The sequence below is a fragment of the Microcebus murinus genome, chromosome 10 (genome assembly GCF_040939455.1).
Source record: "Microcebus murinus isolate Inina chromosome 10, M.murinus_Inina_mat1.0, whole genome shotgun sequence".
Classification (NCBI taxonomy): domain Eukaryota; kingdom Metazoa; phylum Chordata; class Mammalia; order Primates; family Cheirogaleidae; genus Microcebus; species Microcebus murinus.
Genome location: NC_134113.1, coordinates 10,995,004 through 11,013,183, shown reverse-complemented (window position 1 = coordinate 11,013,183; position 18,180 = coordinate 10,995,004). Strand labels below are relative to the sequence as shown.

The 18,180-nt window shown below is 57.8% G+C and overlaps 1 protein-coding gene across 2 annotated transcripts in view; it reads right to left on the bottom strand.

Moving 5' to 3' along the window:
- The window catches only part of TMPRSS6 (transmembrane serine protease 6), a 35,164-nt gene extending 27,688 nt beyond the window's left edge, over window positions 1-7,476 (bottom strand). The window contains exons 1-4 of one of the 2 annotated variants that reach the window (XM_012787131.2): window positions 7,284-7,476; window positions 6,813-6,979; window positions 4,726-4,922; window positions 807-940 (exon numbers count right to left, since the gene is read on the bottom strand). In XM_012787131.2, coding sequence (XP_012642585.2) covers window positions 807-940; window positions 4,726-4,921 — 330 coding nt within the window. In that variant the 5' untranslated portion in view covers window position 4,922; window positions 6,813-6,979; window positions 7,284-7,476. The remainder of the gene's footprint in view (window positions 1-806; window positions 941-4,725; window positions 4,923-6,812; window positions 6,980-7,283) is intronic. The other variant, XM_012787129.2, reaches the window with a different exon arrangement.
- Window positions 7,477-18,180: the final 10,704 nt, after the last annotated feature.

Here is an 18,180-nt window from a genome sequence, read left to right as displayed (position 1 = left end):
AGGCGGGCCACGTGGCCACGTTATCCCAACCGTGGTCCAGCCCCGTAACAACCCTGCCCCTACGGCCAGGTCCTGTCATGGCATCCTCAACACCAGGTCTGCTTGTGGGGCTGTAAAGTTGATGACTTTACAGCGGAGGAGGCAGAGGGCCTCAGGCAGAGCCCCCCCAGAGGCAGGCTCTGTGTCAAAGACGTGGGGCAAGTGGCTTATTCGGAGGTGATTCCAGAAAACACCACTCGGGAAGGGGAGAGACAGGAGGGTGGCCGCCAACACGGGCTGTTAAGGCACAGACTCGAGCTATGGGCGTCTGCGGCTCAGCCCAACAGGGCACCCCTGGGCGACGGTGGGGGACATCCTCAGAACTGGGAAGCCGGGGTGTTAGTCCACCCACTCCAGCTCTCGTGGCTGAGGGGCACCCCTGGGAATGACTCCCCGCACACCCGGCCTGTCCCGCCGGACAGTGGTCCTGCGGCCTGAGAGCGGAAGGTGCGGGCAGCGGCCCGGCCTGCACGGTGAGCCGCCCCACTGTAAGGCAGGGACGGGGGGGGGGGTTATGACAGCAGCAGCTGCACCGAGTGGCCTTCCCTAAGGTCATGCACGATTCACCCCTAGTAAGAGGCACCACCGAGCACCCGCGGACTTTCCCACCACCCTAAACCACGTCCCTTCCCCTGTGCCTAGAACAGGCTGTGCTCCCCGAGAGTGCTCCACGTGGGCCGGCCAACTGGCTTGCCCAGATCAGACCCCTCCCGTCTCCCTTCGTGCCCCCACAGTCCCTTCCCCTCATCCCCGAAATCCTTTCCTACCATCTTCTGGGCTTTGGCGGTTTCGCTGCGGAAGGCGCTGGACTCCCGGCGGGCAAGATCCTGGGAGAAGTGGCGATTGAGCACTCGGAGGCTGCCTGAGTACACCTGGCTGACCGCCACCTCCGCCTTGTACCCTGCCCAGGAGGGAAGCAGCAGGGTTAACCGAGGAGGCAGGTGGGAAAGGCTCCTGCTTCTCCCCGGCCCTCTCCTGCCACCCCCGACCGCAGCTCAGCCGCAGTGTCTCGGGCTCCAAGGCACTGTCACCATTGTCGTCATCATCATCTTTGTCACTGGTATTTGTGCCATGGTTATTCAAAGTTTCTTTGATGACGAACTGGCTGCAAGGTGCCAGGGAGGAGACAGGCCACAGCTGGATGGTGGCCACAGGCTCCTGGAGAGAGGCTGACACAGTGAGCAGTGCAGGACATGAATGAGATGAATGCCAGAAACCCACATGGACCCAGAGGCCAAGGTCGTGGGTCAGCGATTCCGTGCGTCCACCCTTCCATTCGCCAGGTTGTCCAGGGATGCCACGGGGATGTGCTAAGCACCTACTGCGTGGCGTACACTAGTTAGCCAAGACGGACGGGTCTCCCCTTGTGGAGCTGACATTACTCCAGTAGCCACACAGCAGGTGGCATCCAGCTGGGAGGAGTGCCACCAAGGAGAAGAAGCACAAGGTGCTCTTAAGGGGACATGACAAAGAAACCCAGCTGGGCTGGAATGACCCTTCAGCCGAAATGTAAGGCCTGGGAGACCATAAATGGGGACAGGGTAAGCCCCCCGGGCTGGAGCAATCAGAGACAGGGAGGGGCAGCAGCGGCTGGAGCACAGCCGGCAGGTTTTGGTCTGTATCCGATGAACAAGGGAAACCATGAAAGGTTTATAATCAGAGATGATGCCTTCAGATTTCTGTTTCCCCAAGACCATCTGGCTGATGTGAGGAGAGGGGATTCATAGCCCCGGGTTATACTCCATTCATTCATTTGTTCTTTTGCTCAACAAATACTAATATTTATTGAGAACCTACTGTGAGTAGGGACTGGTCTAAAGCCCTTGGGAATCTCTCAGTGTGACAATGAACAGAACAACAGAGGGGAAATCTCCTCCCCTTGACAGGTTATAGTCCAGCAAGGAAGACAGACAGTAAAGAGCTCACATGGTCTGCGACACGTTAGAGCCGGCGAGTGCGGGCAAGCCAGGGGCTGGGGTGGGGTGCAATGCAGTGGCCAGGGAGGAAGGTGATGTGCATCCCTGGAGAGTGTTCCAGGCAGAGGCACCGGCAAGTGCAAAGGCCCGGAGGCGGGAGTTTGCTGCTGTGGTTGAAGAGCAGCAGAGTGAGCGAGGAGAGAGCGGGAGGAGGTGAGAAGGGGAAGGGCGTGGCCGTGCAGGGCTTGCCAGTCCAGGGGGACTTGGGCTTCTACCTCCAGTAAGATGGGCACCTCGGGAGGTTTGGCAGAAAAGTTGGATGATGAGATTTGCCGCATGGAATGGTCCCTCTGCTATCACACAGAGAAAGGCTCGAAGGAGGCGAGGGCAGTGGCAGGGAGGGCATCGAGGAGGCACCTGCAGTCACCCAGGTGGGAGTCGGGCAGGTGAGGCAGGGGTGACAGAGCCTGGCCCGGGCTGCGGTGGTGAGAGAGTGAGAAGTGGTTGGTGTCAGGACAGATTCTGGCAAATTTGGGCTGGGGAGGGGAAGAAAGGAGGAAACAGCCAGATGGAAGAAACGGCCACCACCCAGGGTGTGGGTGAAATGACAGAGTGCCGCTCTGCACACGCGGGGTCTGGATGCCCTTTAGGCACACGGGAGGCGGGGCAGGGGCAGCGATGGAGTCAGGCTCAAGGGTGAGGCCCCAGCTGCAAATGCAAATCTGGGAGTCGGTGGGGTGCATTAAAACTAAGGGCACCGATGAGATCCCAAAAGGCGTTGGCAGAGAGAGGACGAGGGTCCTCCACCTGCAAGAGACACTGACAGGTGACACTGCTGGAGGAGAGAGGGGTCCTTGCTGGTGCCAGGCCCTTGCCCGGGCAGAGGGGGTTGGGGGCAGGGCAGCCAGCATCTATGGGGCTGCTCTCTGAGCAGCTCTGTTCTCTCGGTCCGGCAGGAGGCAAGGGCAGGGGTGCCGGGGCTTGAGAAGAAAGCATTAGCTCCTGCCCAGGAGAGCAGGAGCAGGAAAGGACCCAGGACCTACCACTAGGGGCCTCTCCTTGGGTCAGGCTGCCACTTCTCCACCCAGAGCTTGTCCGGCTCCAGTGCAATCAGCCCGCGCCCACACCTTCCAGACTGGGCAGGACGTGTCTCTGATCCACCTCCTCGCCCAGCGCCCAGGACCAGGAGCACAGCTGGGCCCAAGCGGGAGGAGTGGTTCAAACAGCTCCCAAAGTGCCTCCTCTACCCTCGATCCCACGGGGGAGGAGGAAGTCGGCTTCCCCAAGTTGAGGCTTGGGAGCACTCACCCCCTGGGCCCCGAGCCCCACAGAGCACCCCTGCTGTGGGGGGTGATTTACCCCAGGAGTGTAATCAGGAGGAGTTCAACTTCTCTGCAAAGAGAGACAACTGGCAGGTGAGCTCCTTGCTGGAGTGCCCAGTGCCCATGGTTTACCCTGAAGACTAATTATCCCACTACCCAAGGAGGCTCCTCAGCCCTGCACTATTTGGGGCGCTGGCTTCCTGCCGGTGGCGAAATGCACACCATGTCTACGCCCTGCCCGCCTTGAGTAGCTTTGAGTAGAATCACTATGGGTCATTGCAAGCGGTCCATGTCAGACTCGGGGTTCCCAACAGTCACCCCCAGAGGCTGGCTCCAGAGGCCCCCTACCCGGACCCCCTTAGAAGCAAAGGCACGAGGTGGATTTATCTCTATTGCTCCAAGGTTGGTTTCTGGGTTCCTTTCAATAGGCCTGAAATTCCCCCAGGAGAGTTAGCTGTAAGATGACTGTCTAACTTTTGCACAACGGTTAAAGGGAGTCTCTGGCCACTTGAGTAAGTGGGGCTGTCCTTGCTGTGGCTTCCCAGCTGCTCAGCTTCCTCCACTGCAGCACCTGCCGTGCATTAGTGTAGTTGTCATGTCCTACTCCACAGCTAAGTCGTGGGACAGGGCTATCCCCAGAACCTGACAGCACGGAATGAATGAATGAGTCTTCTACCCTGTACAAGGAGCCTTTGCACGGCACAGACTGCTTTGTTTCTCCATTATTTCCCTCTGCCAGGAGCTGACAGAATGACATACAGTCTCCCTCGGTTCCAGAGAAAGACAGTGGACAGCCAAGAGCGTTTTATGGGACAAATGAACGATGGAAGGCTGGGTGAACGGGCCGGAGCGTGGGCCAGTTGCTCCTGGGGCACCAGGGCACTGGTTGAGGGCTGATATTGTCGGCGGAGGGCCAGGATCAGGGACAAGGGAGAGCCCCCAAGGCTGGCTGCTGTCTAGCCCCACCTTTGTCCCCCATTCGTGCAGGGCCCTGGAGCCCCAGAGGTGACGGGGTGTGGTCCCCACCCCAGAGGAGCACCTGGCTGGGCTCAAGTGAGCAGAGAAACTAATTGGCGCCAGGCCCCACTGGTGCCTCCGGGCCTCCTGCAGCAGAGCCGGCTGGCGCCGAGCAGCAGGGCAGCCCGGGAGGGCGGAGGGCAGGGAGGGCCACGTTGACACTCCTTAGCTCGTGGGTTCACGAGAACTGGCGCTGCAGAGCCCTCCTTCCCTGTTGGCCCACGCAGGGAGCAGACCTGAGCCACAGGACCTGGAACAGAGGTCCGCCAATGTGCTCATCTCCAGGGACATGGAGGGGGACCCCGGAAGTGCCCCATCACATAGCGAGTTGCTAAGCACTGTTGGGCCTAGAATCTAGGTCTGTTCTGCTGTGCCCGCCACGGCCTCCCAAATCCACCCGGCGCCTCTCCCGGACGGGCGCACACCCTTACCTAGGAAGTACCAGAGCAGCACCCCCACCGACGCCAGCACGACCAGGGCCAGCCACAGCGGGGCCAGGCGGAGGTAGTCCCGGGCTCTTCTCTTGGCGTTCTCAGAGGCCTTGAACATGCCCTCCGGCTCTGCTTCCTCGCCATCACCTCCGTCACCCTGCCCACCAGCCGCCTGGGGGGCCTTGGCCATGGGCATCCTGGCGGGACACAGACCAGCGTTGGAAACAGCCTGAATCTGCAAGGAGCCTCTGCTGAGCGCCCACGGTGCACGGAAGCAAGACAGCGCCCTGCCTCTCGGAGTGGCAGGGTAACGACCCCGGGTGGTAGTGACAGTGCTGAGCCAGCTCACAGAGGCGGAAAGCGTGGCTTGCACAGAGCCGGATCCAGGAACCTCACCTCTGCACCCCCCTGTCCTCCCTACGGTCAGAGGACAGACAGGTTTCAGTGCCTGAACCCCACAAATAGAGCAGGAGAACATGGGCACAGACTCACGTAGCGCTTCCTGCCCGCAGACCAGTGCAGCCAAGGCACTTAGCACTTCTCACTGCACTGGGCCGGGGCCCTGCCCTCCTTCTCGGAGTACCATCTCCCATCTCCCTATACTCTCAAAGTCTCCCAGGGCTGAGGAAGGGGACAAACACTAATAAACATTTAGTGCCCTCATGAAACATTTCACATTTAACCCTCAGGTCACCTGGGGATGTGGGACCGTTGTCCTGTGTGTTCTCTTTCTCAGGCCCACTCTGCAAGGGCATTTTACACTTGTAATCTCATTTAAATCTCACAAGACTTCTCGCAGATGCTGTGCCCATTGGACGGATGAGGAAACTGAGACCCAGCGTGTTCTCGAAACAACTCAGCTGAGTGTTCCTGGCCTCATCGTCCCAATGCCTTTTGACTGTCTGGCGTTCACTACCAGCCACATTTTATAGATGAAAAAAACCGAAGCCTGGAGGGCTAAGTCGCTTGCCCAAGGTCACACTGCAGGTCAGTGGGGGTTGGGTCCAGGTGTCTGACTCCCTGTTCTTTCCACTATTTTGAGATGCCTCTTGTAAATGAGCTGTGAATTAACAAACTGTGATTAAACAACAACTGAATGCCACCCTTCTCGCGCCCCAGATCTGAGGCTCTGTCTTCAGACCCATCCAAATGAACACCTGAATGTCTTTGGTGTCTCAAGCAGGTTTCCCCACTGCACAGAGAGGGCTGCACCTGCCCAGCGGCTCGGCAGGGATCAGAGACACTGGGGGGTCTGTCTCCTCCTGCAACACCCATAGATGCCAGGTGGCGCTTCCTTTGGGCGCATCTTGGGTTTTTACACAGCGAGTTTCCTGAAAACGCCGCTCCTCGGTGGTGCTCAAAGTCCTCCCAGATGCACGTGAGGGCCCCGGCCCTCTCCTCCTCCCTGCTCCCTGCGCGGCTATTCCCCCGACCCTCTGGCCATAGGGTAGTGCCACACGTGGGTCGGGCCCTACTGGTTTTCACGGGTCCAGGGACTGGTAAATGTCCCGCCGGGGCTGGGACACCGTCACCCACTTGCCCAAACGTCCACAGCCTCGCTGGCCAGAAACAGCGAGAGCCGGATGAGGAACAGGCGTGCAGTGGCGCTGGACGGGGAGCGCCCAAGTGGTGGGCGGTTCCTCTCTGCCTGCAGCCCCCGGCCCTTCTCTCCACCCAGAGGCCACTCCCCTGTTCAACTCTTGAGTCCGGGTCACCAAGGAGCGACTTGGGGATGACTCATAGAGCCATGGGGACTCCGAGGCATGGGGCTGCCACAGTTGGCACTGATTTCCACCGACTCGGTGCTTCACATGCGCTCTCCCTGGTACGCCTTGCACAGATCCCGAGGGGGCTTCTCTGACATTCCTGACTCTGGTCTGGGACCCGGAGCACCTTGCAGAGCGGCCATTAGGGCCCAGACCGCAGCCTGGCAGGAGCTCCTGTAACCGGGTGTCCCTGAGTGAGTGGGGGCCCGGGCGGGAGCCCCTTCTTCACGTGTAAACACACTCCCAGACTCGCACACAGACGTACACAGGTGGAGACACACCGAGGGGTGTACACACCCCTATTCATGACACACAACTCACAGGTGCGTGCCTTCACTTCGCGCGCACACGCGCGCACACACTGACTCGGGGCCTGGGAGCGCAGGGGCCCGTGCCGGGTAGGTACTCGGTGCGCTGGGGGCTCTGCGCCATCTCCCACAGCAGGAGGCCAGGGGGCCGTGGGTGTGGAGGGGGCAGCACGTCCAGTCCTGCAGGGTGGGGGCGGGGTGCACAGCTGGCTAAGCCAGGCCTCTCCCCTCCTCCTGTCCCTGCCGGCCTAAATCCTAGGCCACCCGGCACCCGGCACAGCTCCTGGCCATACACCTGGCCTCGCTCCGTGGACCCCTCACCCTCTGCTCACTGGTCACTCTCTGGCCGATGGCGACCTGCAGACCTGGCCCCAGAGCAGGACAGGCGGCTCAGGCCTCAGGGCCCGGGCCGAGCTCCCAGAGTAGACACAGATCACCAGATCATCCATAGGTCCTAGTCCCCTGTCCTGGAGGCCCTGCTTACCTTCGGGAGTGGCAGGTAGGTGTTGGGCCCGCAGGCCTCTGGAGCCTCTGTTTGTCCAGGCCAAGGTCTCCCAACCCCCACCTGGCCAGCCTGGGCTGGATCAATGGCCTGGAGCCATGGCCAGGGTGTCTGTCCCTTGTCCCCTGTGGCCTGTGGCCCCAGGCTCCATGGGCCTCCTGCTGGGTCCGGGACGGCACTGTGACTGAGCACAGGTAAACAGGCAGGAGGCAGCAGGCAGCCAGTGCCCGCCCCGTGGCACCCCGGAGGCTGGTGGGCAGGTGCGGGAGACCTGAGCTCTCCCCCGGGGCCCGTTGCCTGGTGACATCCTGCCTGGTTACAGCCCCTGGTCCCTGAGAGCGTGAGGTGGGGGCAGCCGACTGGGGGCTGTTCAGAGGCCTGTGCAGGTGGAGACAGGGGCTGACAGCAGCTGCTTCCCTGGACAGAGGGGACCAGAGGAGCCGCGGGCCAAAGAGAGAAAAGAGGCTGGGCCCACGCACTGTGGGGACAGGAGAGGGGAAGGTGGGGGTGGGGCTTGATGCCATTTTCTGTTTCGCTGGGAATTACCCGAATTCCTACCCTATCCTATGTGCTATGCTGTCCATGGCAGCAGCCCCTGGCCACCTGTGACCCTTGAGCACTTGGGATGTGGCCAGTCTGAACTGAGCCAGGCTGCACAGGTGAGATGCACACCAGATTTCCAAGTCCAAGTGCAAACAAGCAATGGAAACTATCTTGACAATTTTTATACTGATTGGATGTCAAAGCGATAACCTTTTGACTGTCTTGGGTTAAATAAAATTTATTATTAAAATTCTTTTCACCTGTTTGTTTTTGCATTATTTAAGGTGCCTGCTAGAAAACTTAGATTACGAGTGTGGCTCTCGCTCTTGTTCTATGGAGCAGGGCTGTGACCCGAGTGTGCGCCACAGCGTGACATGGGACCTGGGTTTTCTGGGCTGCGTGCGTGCTGACAGGTGTTGATTTCCAGCGACTGTGCGTCCAGAGGCCGGAATGTGGTGAGCACGCCCAGGACCCCGTGTGTGCACGAGTCCCAGAGCGTGTGGGTGTGTGTGAGAGAGTGTGGATCACACGTGTGTGCAAGATGTGTGGAAGATATGCAGCAGCACGGAGTGGAGTGCAGGGTGTCTGTGCGGTGTGTGTGGTGTGAGGCGTGTGCATGTGTGTGTGTGCGTGCTCACAGCGTGGAGGGTGTGCGTGTGTGGGGCTGGAGGTGTGGGCCCCCCACGCCCACTCCGTGGCGCCCGCTGGGTTTTCATCCCGGCCGGGGCTGGGCAGTCCTCTGACTTCTGAGCTGTTTCCTCATCTGCCAGATGCAGAGAATGGGCCCCTCCTTGGCGAGCGAGAACAGGTGCATGTGAAGGCTCAGTATCGCACGAGGTGCCCTGCACGCGGGGTGTCCTCCTGTCACGCGTATAGGCCCCTCACGTGTGTCTCAGGCACACACTCACCCCTGCGCTGGCTGGCGTGTGGGGCCTGCCGAAGGACGAGTGCGTGTGGGCGCACGTGTGTCCTGAGGTGAGAAGGCCCCTGCCCACCGAGGGTCAGGAAGGCACACTGGGGCTGGTTAGGGTCCCAGGTGGGGGGCACCTTCCTCCCCTTCTCCTGGTCGTCAGCCCTGCCCATGGGCCGGACCCTGACCTGTGACCTCGCCCCACTGTGCCTCACCCCAGCCCCCAGCAACTCTCCCTCCTCCTCCAAGCTCCCCTCTTCCCAGGCCCTGGCCCCCACCTTGCAAACTCTCCAAGGGACAGGTGCTTGGGATGGGAGTGGGGACAATGTGTGTAAGGGGGGGGGGCAAAGACACTGGAGCCCGGCCCTGGGTCCCACCCTGTCCTTTGGAAGGTCAGGAGGCCCCGGCTGGTGCAGGCTGGCAGCTGGACAGTCTGAAAAGTGGATTTTGCACCATCAGTGTCCTCTGTACCTGGTGGCTCCCCAGCCATCGATCAGCCACGGCCTGGGGGAGGGGCCGGCACCAGGAAGGGCGAGGCACAATGCTGAGGGAGGCCTTCGAAAGCGTGCGCGAGGGTCCCCGGGAGCCGTGGTGGGGGCAGCCTGCCGCGAGCCCGGGCTTCCCTCTGCCAGCAAGGGTGAGTGCGGGCGAGCGGCATGGTCTCGCCCTGCGGCAGGGGACGTGCTCCCGAACAGGCTTCGCTGCTCCTGCGAATCTGTGTGTCACGCCAACACTGGCCGCAGCCTCCTCGGTCCCCGGGACAGAGAAGCCACCTGGAGGCCTGGCTGGCGTGAGGCTTGCAGGCTGGTGGGGCACAGCGGGCCTGACCTGGCAGGACAGGGAAGAGACAGGCCTGGGTGTGCCTGTCACAGTCCGGTGACAAATACCCAGCAGGGGGCTGAAAGTCAGAGGACCTGGCTGAAACCCCCAACATCTGACCCAGCAAGGTGTCCCCAGGCTGCCATCTCATGGCCTGTGGGACGAGGGTGACAAAGCTAGCTGCTGGCAGGAGAAAGACGTAGGGTGGGCCCCTAACCAGATAGGACTGGCGTCCTTATAGAAAAGGTAATTTGGGGACAGAAGTGCACTCGTCCAGGAAGAATGCCACGTGCACATGAAGACAGATGGCAGGCGATACTTCCACAAGCCAAGGAACCCCAAAGATTGCCAGCAAACCCCCAGCCACCAAGAGAGAGACACGGGACAGGTCCTTCTGCACACCCTCGGAAGGAACCGGCACCTTGATCTCAGGCTCCCAGCCTCCAGGACTTCCAGACGATAAATTGCAGCTGTTTAGGCCACTCCGTGGGTGGCGCTTTGTTCTGGCTGCCCTGGCCAATAGACACAACGCTCATCACTCATCGAACTAGTGCTGCGTTAATGCTATGCAAAGCCCGTCTGTGTGTTCAACTTCCTCCCAGGGCCCTGCACACAGCAGGTGCTCACTCATTGTCCATTGAAGAGGCCGAAGACCCAGAAATCTGTATTATTTAAATCCGAGGCCTTCAGGCAACGCCATGGCTGGAACAGGTAGAACCTCAAGCACGGTGGAGCTGAGGGCAACCTTCTCCGAGCTCAAGGACAGCCCCGGCAGCGGAAAGAACTCCAACATCCCAGCCTGCAGCCGCAGCGCTCCCCGCCGAGTCACAGCTTACTCTCTGAAATTCTCCAGTTTAGTGGTTTACATGTTTCCCTCCCTGCTCTCCCCCCCCCTTTAGACTGTGAGCCCCATGAATTCAGTGGCCTTGTCTGTCTTGCCCCTTGCTGGATCCCAGCCTGGAACAGTGCCTGGCACACGGAAGGTAAATATTTGTTGAGTGAACAAATGACAGTTACTACCAACTCCTTCCATGGGAACCCAGTAAGGTTTTTAGAGCGGGGCCCTTCTCAAACACAGTCGGTCACATAGATGCCTCAAGCCCAAGCTTCAGGGTGGGAGTTTGTGTCTCCACTTAGCAGAAGAGGAGACTGAGGTTCTGAGAGGAGGAGTTGACCTGCTGCAGGTGCCACAGCCCATTGCAGGCAGAACAGAGCCTCCAGCCTGTTCTCTTTGATGGGGACTGTCACAGTTTCCTGATGATCACAAACTGGGTGGCTTAAAACAAGAACTTGCTTTTTCACAGCTCTGGGGGCCAGACGCCTGAAATCAGAGTGTTGGCAGGTCCACTCTCTCCCGGAAGGCTCTGGGGAGAGAGTCCTTCCCCGCCTCTCCCCGGCATCTGGCGGTCCTGGCGTTCCCTGGCTTGGAGACGCACCACTCCGGGCTCTGGCTCCACTGTCACCTGGCCTTCCTCCTGCCCCTGCCTCATTTCCACACACGCATGCTCACTGCAACTTCACTCACAGTCGTCAAAAGTTGGGGACAATGCAAATGCCCATCAACTGGTGAATGGATAAGGAGATTGGGGTACACGCATCAATAAATAACTATTTAACAATGAAAAGCAATGAATGACTAATACATAAAGCTGCACAGATGAAGCTCCAAAGAATCACACTAAGTGAAAGGAGCCAGGCTCAAAAAGCTACATATGACTCCATTGACATTTTGGAAATGGCAAAACCATAGGAACAGGAATCAGATCGGTGATGGCCAGTGGCCGGGGATGGGAGGAGGGGACTGACTGCAAAGGCGCTCAAGGGGACTTTCTGTGGTCATGGACGTCTTCTGTATCCACTGTGGTGGTGGTTACAGGGCTGTGTTGTTTGTCAGCATTCACAGAAATGTAGCTTTAAAAGAATAAAATTTCACTGATGTAAATTATACCTGAACAAATAAAAAATATATCATCCTTCTCAAGACATAATAATAGGTCGGGCGCGGTGGCTCACGCCTGTAATCCTAGCTCTCTGGGAGGCTGAGGCGGGCGGATTGCTCGAGGTCAGGAGTACGAAACCAGCCTGAGCAAGAGCGAGACCCCATCTCTACTATAAATAGAGTAGAGATGGGGTCTACTAATATATATGGAAAAAGTAGCCGGGCATGGTGGCGCATGCCTGTAGTCCCAGCTACTCGGGAGGCTGAGGCAGGAGGATTGCTTGAGCCCAGGAGTTTGAGGTTGCTGTGAGCTAGGCTGACGCCACGGCACTCACTCTAGCCTGGGCAACAAAGCGAGACTCTGTCTCAAAAAAAATAAAAAATTAAAAAACCCTCATAATAATAGCCCTTTTCCCCTTCCCCCACAGTGGAGTCAGCACAGCAGCTAAGGATTGGGTCGGTGAGGAGTTGAAGAATCATAAGGGGCAGGGCGCAGTGGCTCACACCTGTAATCCCAGCGCTTTGGGGAGCTGAGGATGGAGTCAGGAGGTCAGGAGTTCGAGACCAACCTGGGCAACAGAGGGAGACCTTGTCTCTGCAGAAAATTTTAAAAATTAGCCGGGCGTGGTGGCACATGCCTGGAGTCCCAGCTGCTCGGGAGGCTCCTCCCCTGGAGCCCTGGGAGAGAGCGTGGTGCTGCTGACACCCTGAGTTCGGCCTCCGGAAATGGGAAAGGATAAATGTCTGTTGTTTTAAGCCTCCCCATTGCTCCATCCTTCCAGACACCTGTCTAGACAGTTTCTGGCTGGGGCACACGGAGCACACCCCCTCACCGCCTCCCCGCGGCCCCGGGCCTCCCCAGGGGGTTTCAGAGACCGGCGCAGCTTAGCACAGAGCCTTCTCCAGGGTGGGCTGGACTCTCCCCACGCAAGGTGAAGAGGTGAACGGGACATTATTTGGAAACAGGGTCTTTGCAGATGTAAACAAGTTACTATGAGGTCACACTGGATTAGGGTGGACCTTACATTCCACATGACTGGTGTCTTTAAGAAAGGAAGGACATTGGACACTGAGACACAGACACACGGGGACTTCAGTGTGCTGTCTGGGGACACAGTTAAGCCCCTAATGGGGGGGCGAAGGGGCAGGTGCAGGCTGGCTGTTGACAATGCAGGGACTGGTATTCCACAGGTTCCATGTGGCCCCGAGTCCTTGAGTCACTCACTCCTGCACCTGAGCTCCTGCCGTGAAAACACAGGTGTCACCTGCTCCCTCCCTCAGGCCCAGGGAGCCAGAGTGCCCTGCCGCTGGATGGAAGGGAAACTCACTCACGAGTTGCTTGCTGGGCACACCTTTCCCGCCCAGGAAACGTCCCCAGAGGCCACTCTGTCACCTCTGTCCAATGCCCACATAGGTACTGCAACTCGCTTCCTCGTCCATTACACTGGTGTTGAGCCTCAACACGGCCACAAAAAAGAACAACAACAAGAAGAAAAAGGACGAAAAGGAAAAATAACAAGGCTCGGTTGCTCCTCTGGAAGGAGGCAGCGGAGTCGGAGTCGGGGATAGGAGCGGGCAGAGGGCCGGCGCCTGGCCCTGGCGAGTCCTTCCCTCTGTCTCCCCCCACCCCCAGGACGGGCCCTCAGCAGTACCTAGGGATGCCTGTTAGGCGAGTCTAGGAGCAAGAATGCGTCAGGGTGGCCTGTGACCGTCACCTCCTCAGCGGCCTGCACCTGAACAGGGACGCTCGGACCCTGAGTGTCGTCTGATACAGCTAACCAGGCCCAGGATGGGCCTCATCCCAGTGAGAAAAATGGTCATTTCTCCCCATTTGACAGGTGACAGCCTGGAGGCTCAGAGAGCAGTGTGACAGCTCACACAGCCAGGGCATGCTGGGAGCTGGGATTCAAGCCAGGACCCTCTGACTTCAGAGCCAGTGGCCCATTCCCAGTGCCACCCTCTCTCGGCTCTGTGTCCCTCCCTCCTCCCCACTCCACCCCTTCTGTCCCAGCCCAGGGGCCTGGCCTCTGGCCTCTGTGTGAAGGTTGCACTGGGACGAACCCGTCCCCCAGCCGCCCCTCCCTGCTTCCCCAGACAGGCGGTCAGGGACGCAGACGCCGCACGGGTTGGGGTTTGAGAAGTGCTGCCTCGAGCCATGTCGGGGTCACAGAACGGAAACTCTGCATGCGTCACCCAGTGTGACCTTCTCCTCCACTGTGGTGTCCCAGCAGGAGGGGCTCCCGGAACAGACACAGCAGACAGAGACCCAGAGAGGGGTGGAGACGACCCAAGGTCACACAGTAACGGAGTTGGGACTGGAACCCAAGCAAGTGACCTGGTTCCCAGTCTTCTCAGTATACTCTTCAAAAATAAATCCTAAAAAATAAAATACAAGAGCAATGCCATTGTTATACACATAGGCCTTAGGCAGAGAGTTAATAAAAATTTCCAAAGGACACAAAATTTCAATTTTTATTTATTTATTTTTTGATTGTTTGTTTGCCTCCAAATGCTGCAGCCACTTCCCCTCCTGCAGACAGTCCAGTTTGCAGGCCTGGCTCCTGCCCTGGAAGGGAGCCCTGTCCAAGGTCACGGGCACCCAGGGTTCCCTTTCATGGGAAGCCCCGGCATTTTCTCGGGTCTCCCGAATGCCTCTCTTCTCCCCGATAAACTGTGTCACCAGGCCCTGTTGACTTGGAGAGCAGAGAGGGCTCCCGATGCCAATGGTCTCTGTCCCTTCCTCTGTCCGTGTTGGATTTTCAGAACCCGTAACTACCGTCCACCTGTTCTTTCCTTTCTTCTCCCCTTCCTCCCCTGCACCCAGTTACCCCCCCACACACACACACATGCTTCACACATGCTTCACACATGCACGCAACGAGCAGCCCGCGGCAGGTGCTGGGATCTGGCGGCGGACGATGGGTGATGAGGCTCCTGGCCTGCAGAGGGTCGCAGCCGGGCTCAGGGAGCAGGGGACTGGGGGGCAGAGCCCAGCCAGGCTCAGGAAGAAGTGACCTTCACTAGAAATCCTGTAGGATGGCTTTCCTTTCTTCCTCCCTTCTAGTGTGCAGACACATTTTACTTGGCCCGCTTATCTTCGATTTTTAAAATTAGCGGCCAATATTTAAAAATAAGGATGTTTTGCATAAGAGGCGGAATTTCCTGCCTCTCTTAAAAATTTAGAAGATCTAGTCTGCCTCCCGACATGGCAACAATCAGCGGCGGCTGCCCTGGAGCAATTTCAGTTTGCCGCAAACCCCCCCACTCCCTACGGCATCACACTGCGTGGGTCACACACTGCTGTAGAGCCGGAAGCCTGGGATCAAGTCCTGTCTCCACCACTCGTTAGCCACATGACCTTGAGCTACAGGCTATTTGATCTCGCTGCGCCTCTGTTTCCTCATAGAGAAAATGAGACAATAACCCTAAGTGCTGTTGTGGAAATTAAAAGACATAACCTATGTGAGGATCCTAGAACCGTGCCTCACCTGCTAAGTGCTTACTACTCATCGCTGTAACCATTGTCATCACTGTTGCTATTTATATCAGCTACCCAACCTCCAGCCCCCGTCAGCATCTGGGTTTGGGATCCCAGCAGTAAAGCTTTCATTGTTAGTTTCAGATTTGCATAAATCACAAGCAACAGAACTCTCTTGCCAACGTATTCTGTTCCTGGCTGATTGCTCTGACCAGCGTCACAGCAGACGGCCTCCTACACAAACTGTTGCAAGAATCAGTGCTCTGCTGGCCGGGGACACCCACCCAGACACTGGGGTTCGCCCATGCCAAGCCTATTCAAACAATCCCAGCTCCCTCAGATCCAAATGCCCCGTCTGAACCATCCGGCACACATGGTAGGATTTCAATAAGCACATTATAACGAAAGAGTAATGGGTTGCCTACCAAACATGTCACATTGGGTTCTTCTAAGCAGTGCCTTGCCCAGGGAATTTAAAGTTGAGATGGGGGTTGGGGAAAGACTCCCGGCACAAATTTGCTGTGTCTTTTTAAAGAGTGAGCAGAGTCCCCTCCCCATCCTTCCAGAGGCCACAGAACAGACTAGCTCAGCCAAAAGAGACCTTAGAAGTAAGACAGATCCCCCTTCTCTGTGCCCTTCGCCCCACTTTACAGATGAGGCGACTGAGGCTCCAAGGGGGCTGCAGGAGCAGGGTGGCGGAGGTTTTGTCACTGCCAGAGCACGTAATAGGCGCTCCTAAATGTCTGTTGAGTGAGTGCATAAATGAATGAGCAATGCTTCCCTCTTTCAAGAACCGTCCTCAACGCTGGCGGGGGGGGGGGGGGGGGGCCCTCGCGGAAGCCCCGGCCAACACTCCACCCCGGCTCCCCAGGTAGAAGGCGCCTGCCTCCTCTCTGCACATGGCACGGAGGAATGGAAGATGATGCACCTTCTGCCAGCCCCCCCCTCCCCTCTGCGTCCTGGCTTCCTGGAACCGGAGACCGGGTACCCCCCACCTGCGCCTCTCACCACTCAGCGCTTCCTGCTTTGCTTTCCCCCAGCCCCCCCACCCGGCTCTGCGATGGGAGCGCCGGTTGTGTGTCATCGCCGTGCTGGTGGAAAATGTCTGAGCAAGTCAGCGAAGGGGATGTCCCCAGGCTGTCGCAGGGGCCAGGCCTCCGTGCTGGTGGTGAGCCCAAATTTAATCAACACCCCCTCCCCCTCTACCAAGCTCGCTGTGAGGCCTGGGACAGGGAGCCAACCTCTCAGGGCCTCCTAACCTCAACTGCAAAACAGGACTCGGAATTGCTGTCATTCCTGTCTTGCTAGGTTTCCACAACAGGGCATGAAATGCTAGTTGTGTGCACACTCTCAAAGCTGTAAAGAGCTGTGCCCATGTGAGTGCTAAATGTTGCCTGGGTTTAATTCCTTACTTTACTGTGTTGTAGCTGTGTGATTGTGGGCAAGTCACTTAACCACTCTGATCCTTAGTCTCATCTATAAGTGGGCTAAGAATAGTACCTCCCCTGCGGCAGTTTTATAAGGATCAAATGAGTTAATACCACAATGTTCTTAGAAAACAGTCTGATGCACCTAAATGCTCAATAAATGCAGCTCTTGAAGAGACCCGGAAGGACGGCAAACTTTCCACTGTGGCCCTCACGGGTCCTTGTCCCCACAGCCGTCCCTCCCACCTGCCCGCTGATAAAATCCAAATCGCCAAACAGTGGCAGCTAATCTTCAAGAACAATTCCTCACTCTTCCAAAAACCCTCCTCAACCGACTAGATCCCAGACTAGCTGAGCCCTGGCTGAGCCCCTCGCCAGAGCCCCGTGCAGTGTTCCACCCTCCTTCTCCAAGCTAACGGCTCCTTCAGAGTCTTGTTGGGCATTTCTGAACAAACGCTGTACTGAAGCAGCTCTGGCCGATTTTCTTCCACAGCTATTGTCACCCCCATGTCCCCAGAATCCAGCCCAGGGTCTGGCCCACAGATGGTTGTAACAGAGGTAGCTCAGGAAGGCAACAGTATATGGAAGTAATCGATCCTACTTGGGGCAAATCAGAGGGACTCCCAGAACTGCAGATGCTTGCGTGGGGTTCTGAAGGATGTGTAGGAGTCTGAGGGGAGATTGTTTGGGCAGCAGGACTGCTTCAAACCAAGGGGTTAGCAGGGGCCAAAGCGAATGAGTCAGCTGTGGTCCCAACAGTCATCCCCACCCCTCACCCCCAGCCTCCAACTTTTGAGGTGAAATATAGTTCCAGCCTAAAGCCACGTTCCGTGTGTCACCTGGAAACACAGAGTGTCAGGGCCAGGAGAGCACTTAGAGATCATCCCATCTGACTGCCCACTTCACAGATGGGACAACTGAGGACAGACGGGACTTCCCCTAGGTCCCCCAAGGCATGGGCTGTCACATTAGGGACTTCATTGTCTTGAAAACAACAGGGATCACTGGAGGTTGATGCATGGGCATGGTGTGGCCAGATGTGACCCAGGGTTGGAAGAGTTAAAGGGGCAGGTGGTCGGGACAGGTGGACCCAGAAAGAGGCTGACCAGGGATCCGAGGAGAGGTGATGGTGCCGGGTCAGTGGCACAGGGTTCACAAGGGTGGGGACGGGGACAGCCAGTGAAATGCTGGCCCAGTGGGACACTGGATTAGCCGGAAGGGTGGAGGCAGCAGCAGGAGGCTCAATCAGGCAGGAGGAAGGAGAAGGCAGGACCTGACCAGCCAACGGGCCCTCACCACCCCTCCCGGCCACTCAGCCCATCCACCCGCTGAGCTGGTCAAAGGGCTTTTCTCTTTTCCCACAATCACAGTCAGGGGTCGATCACTCCTTTTTCTTCTTCTCTTTTCTAAATTGTCTACTAGGAGGGTTAGAGTGGAGCTTTGCTAGTTTTTTTCCATTAGTATCACTGTCTTCTATGCAGCCTTGTATTTGCAAAGGGCCAAAAGTTCTGGAGCCAAATTTGCGCCCGTGTTTGATTGACTCCCGGCTCTACCAGCCAGCAGCTATATTTCCTAACCTCCCCAAGCCTCAGTTTCCTTTGTTGCCCCAAATGGGCAACAAAATGCCTGCCTCTCAGAGTCGTCCAGGAGACAAGAGATGATGCTCAGGAAGTGCCTGGCACAGTGTCCGGAATGTGAGCATTAGTTCTCCTATTCCTTTTAATGTGCTTCTTGATCTCCCCGCACGCCCCAGTAGCCAGGAT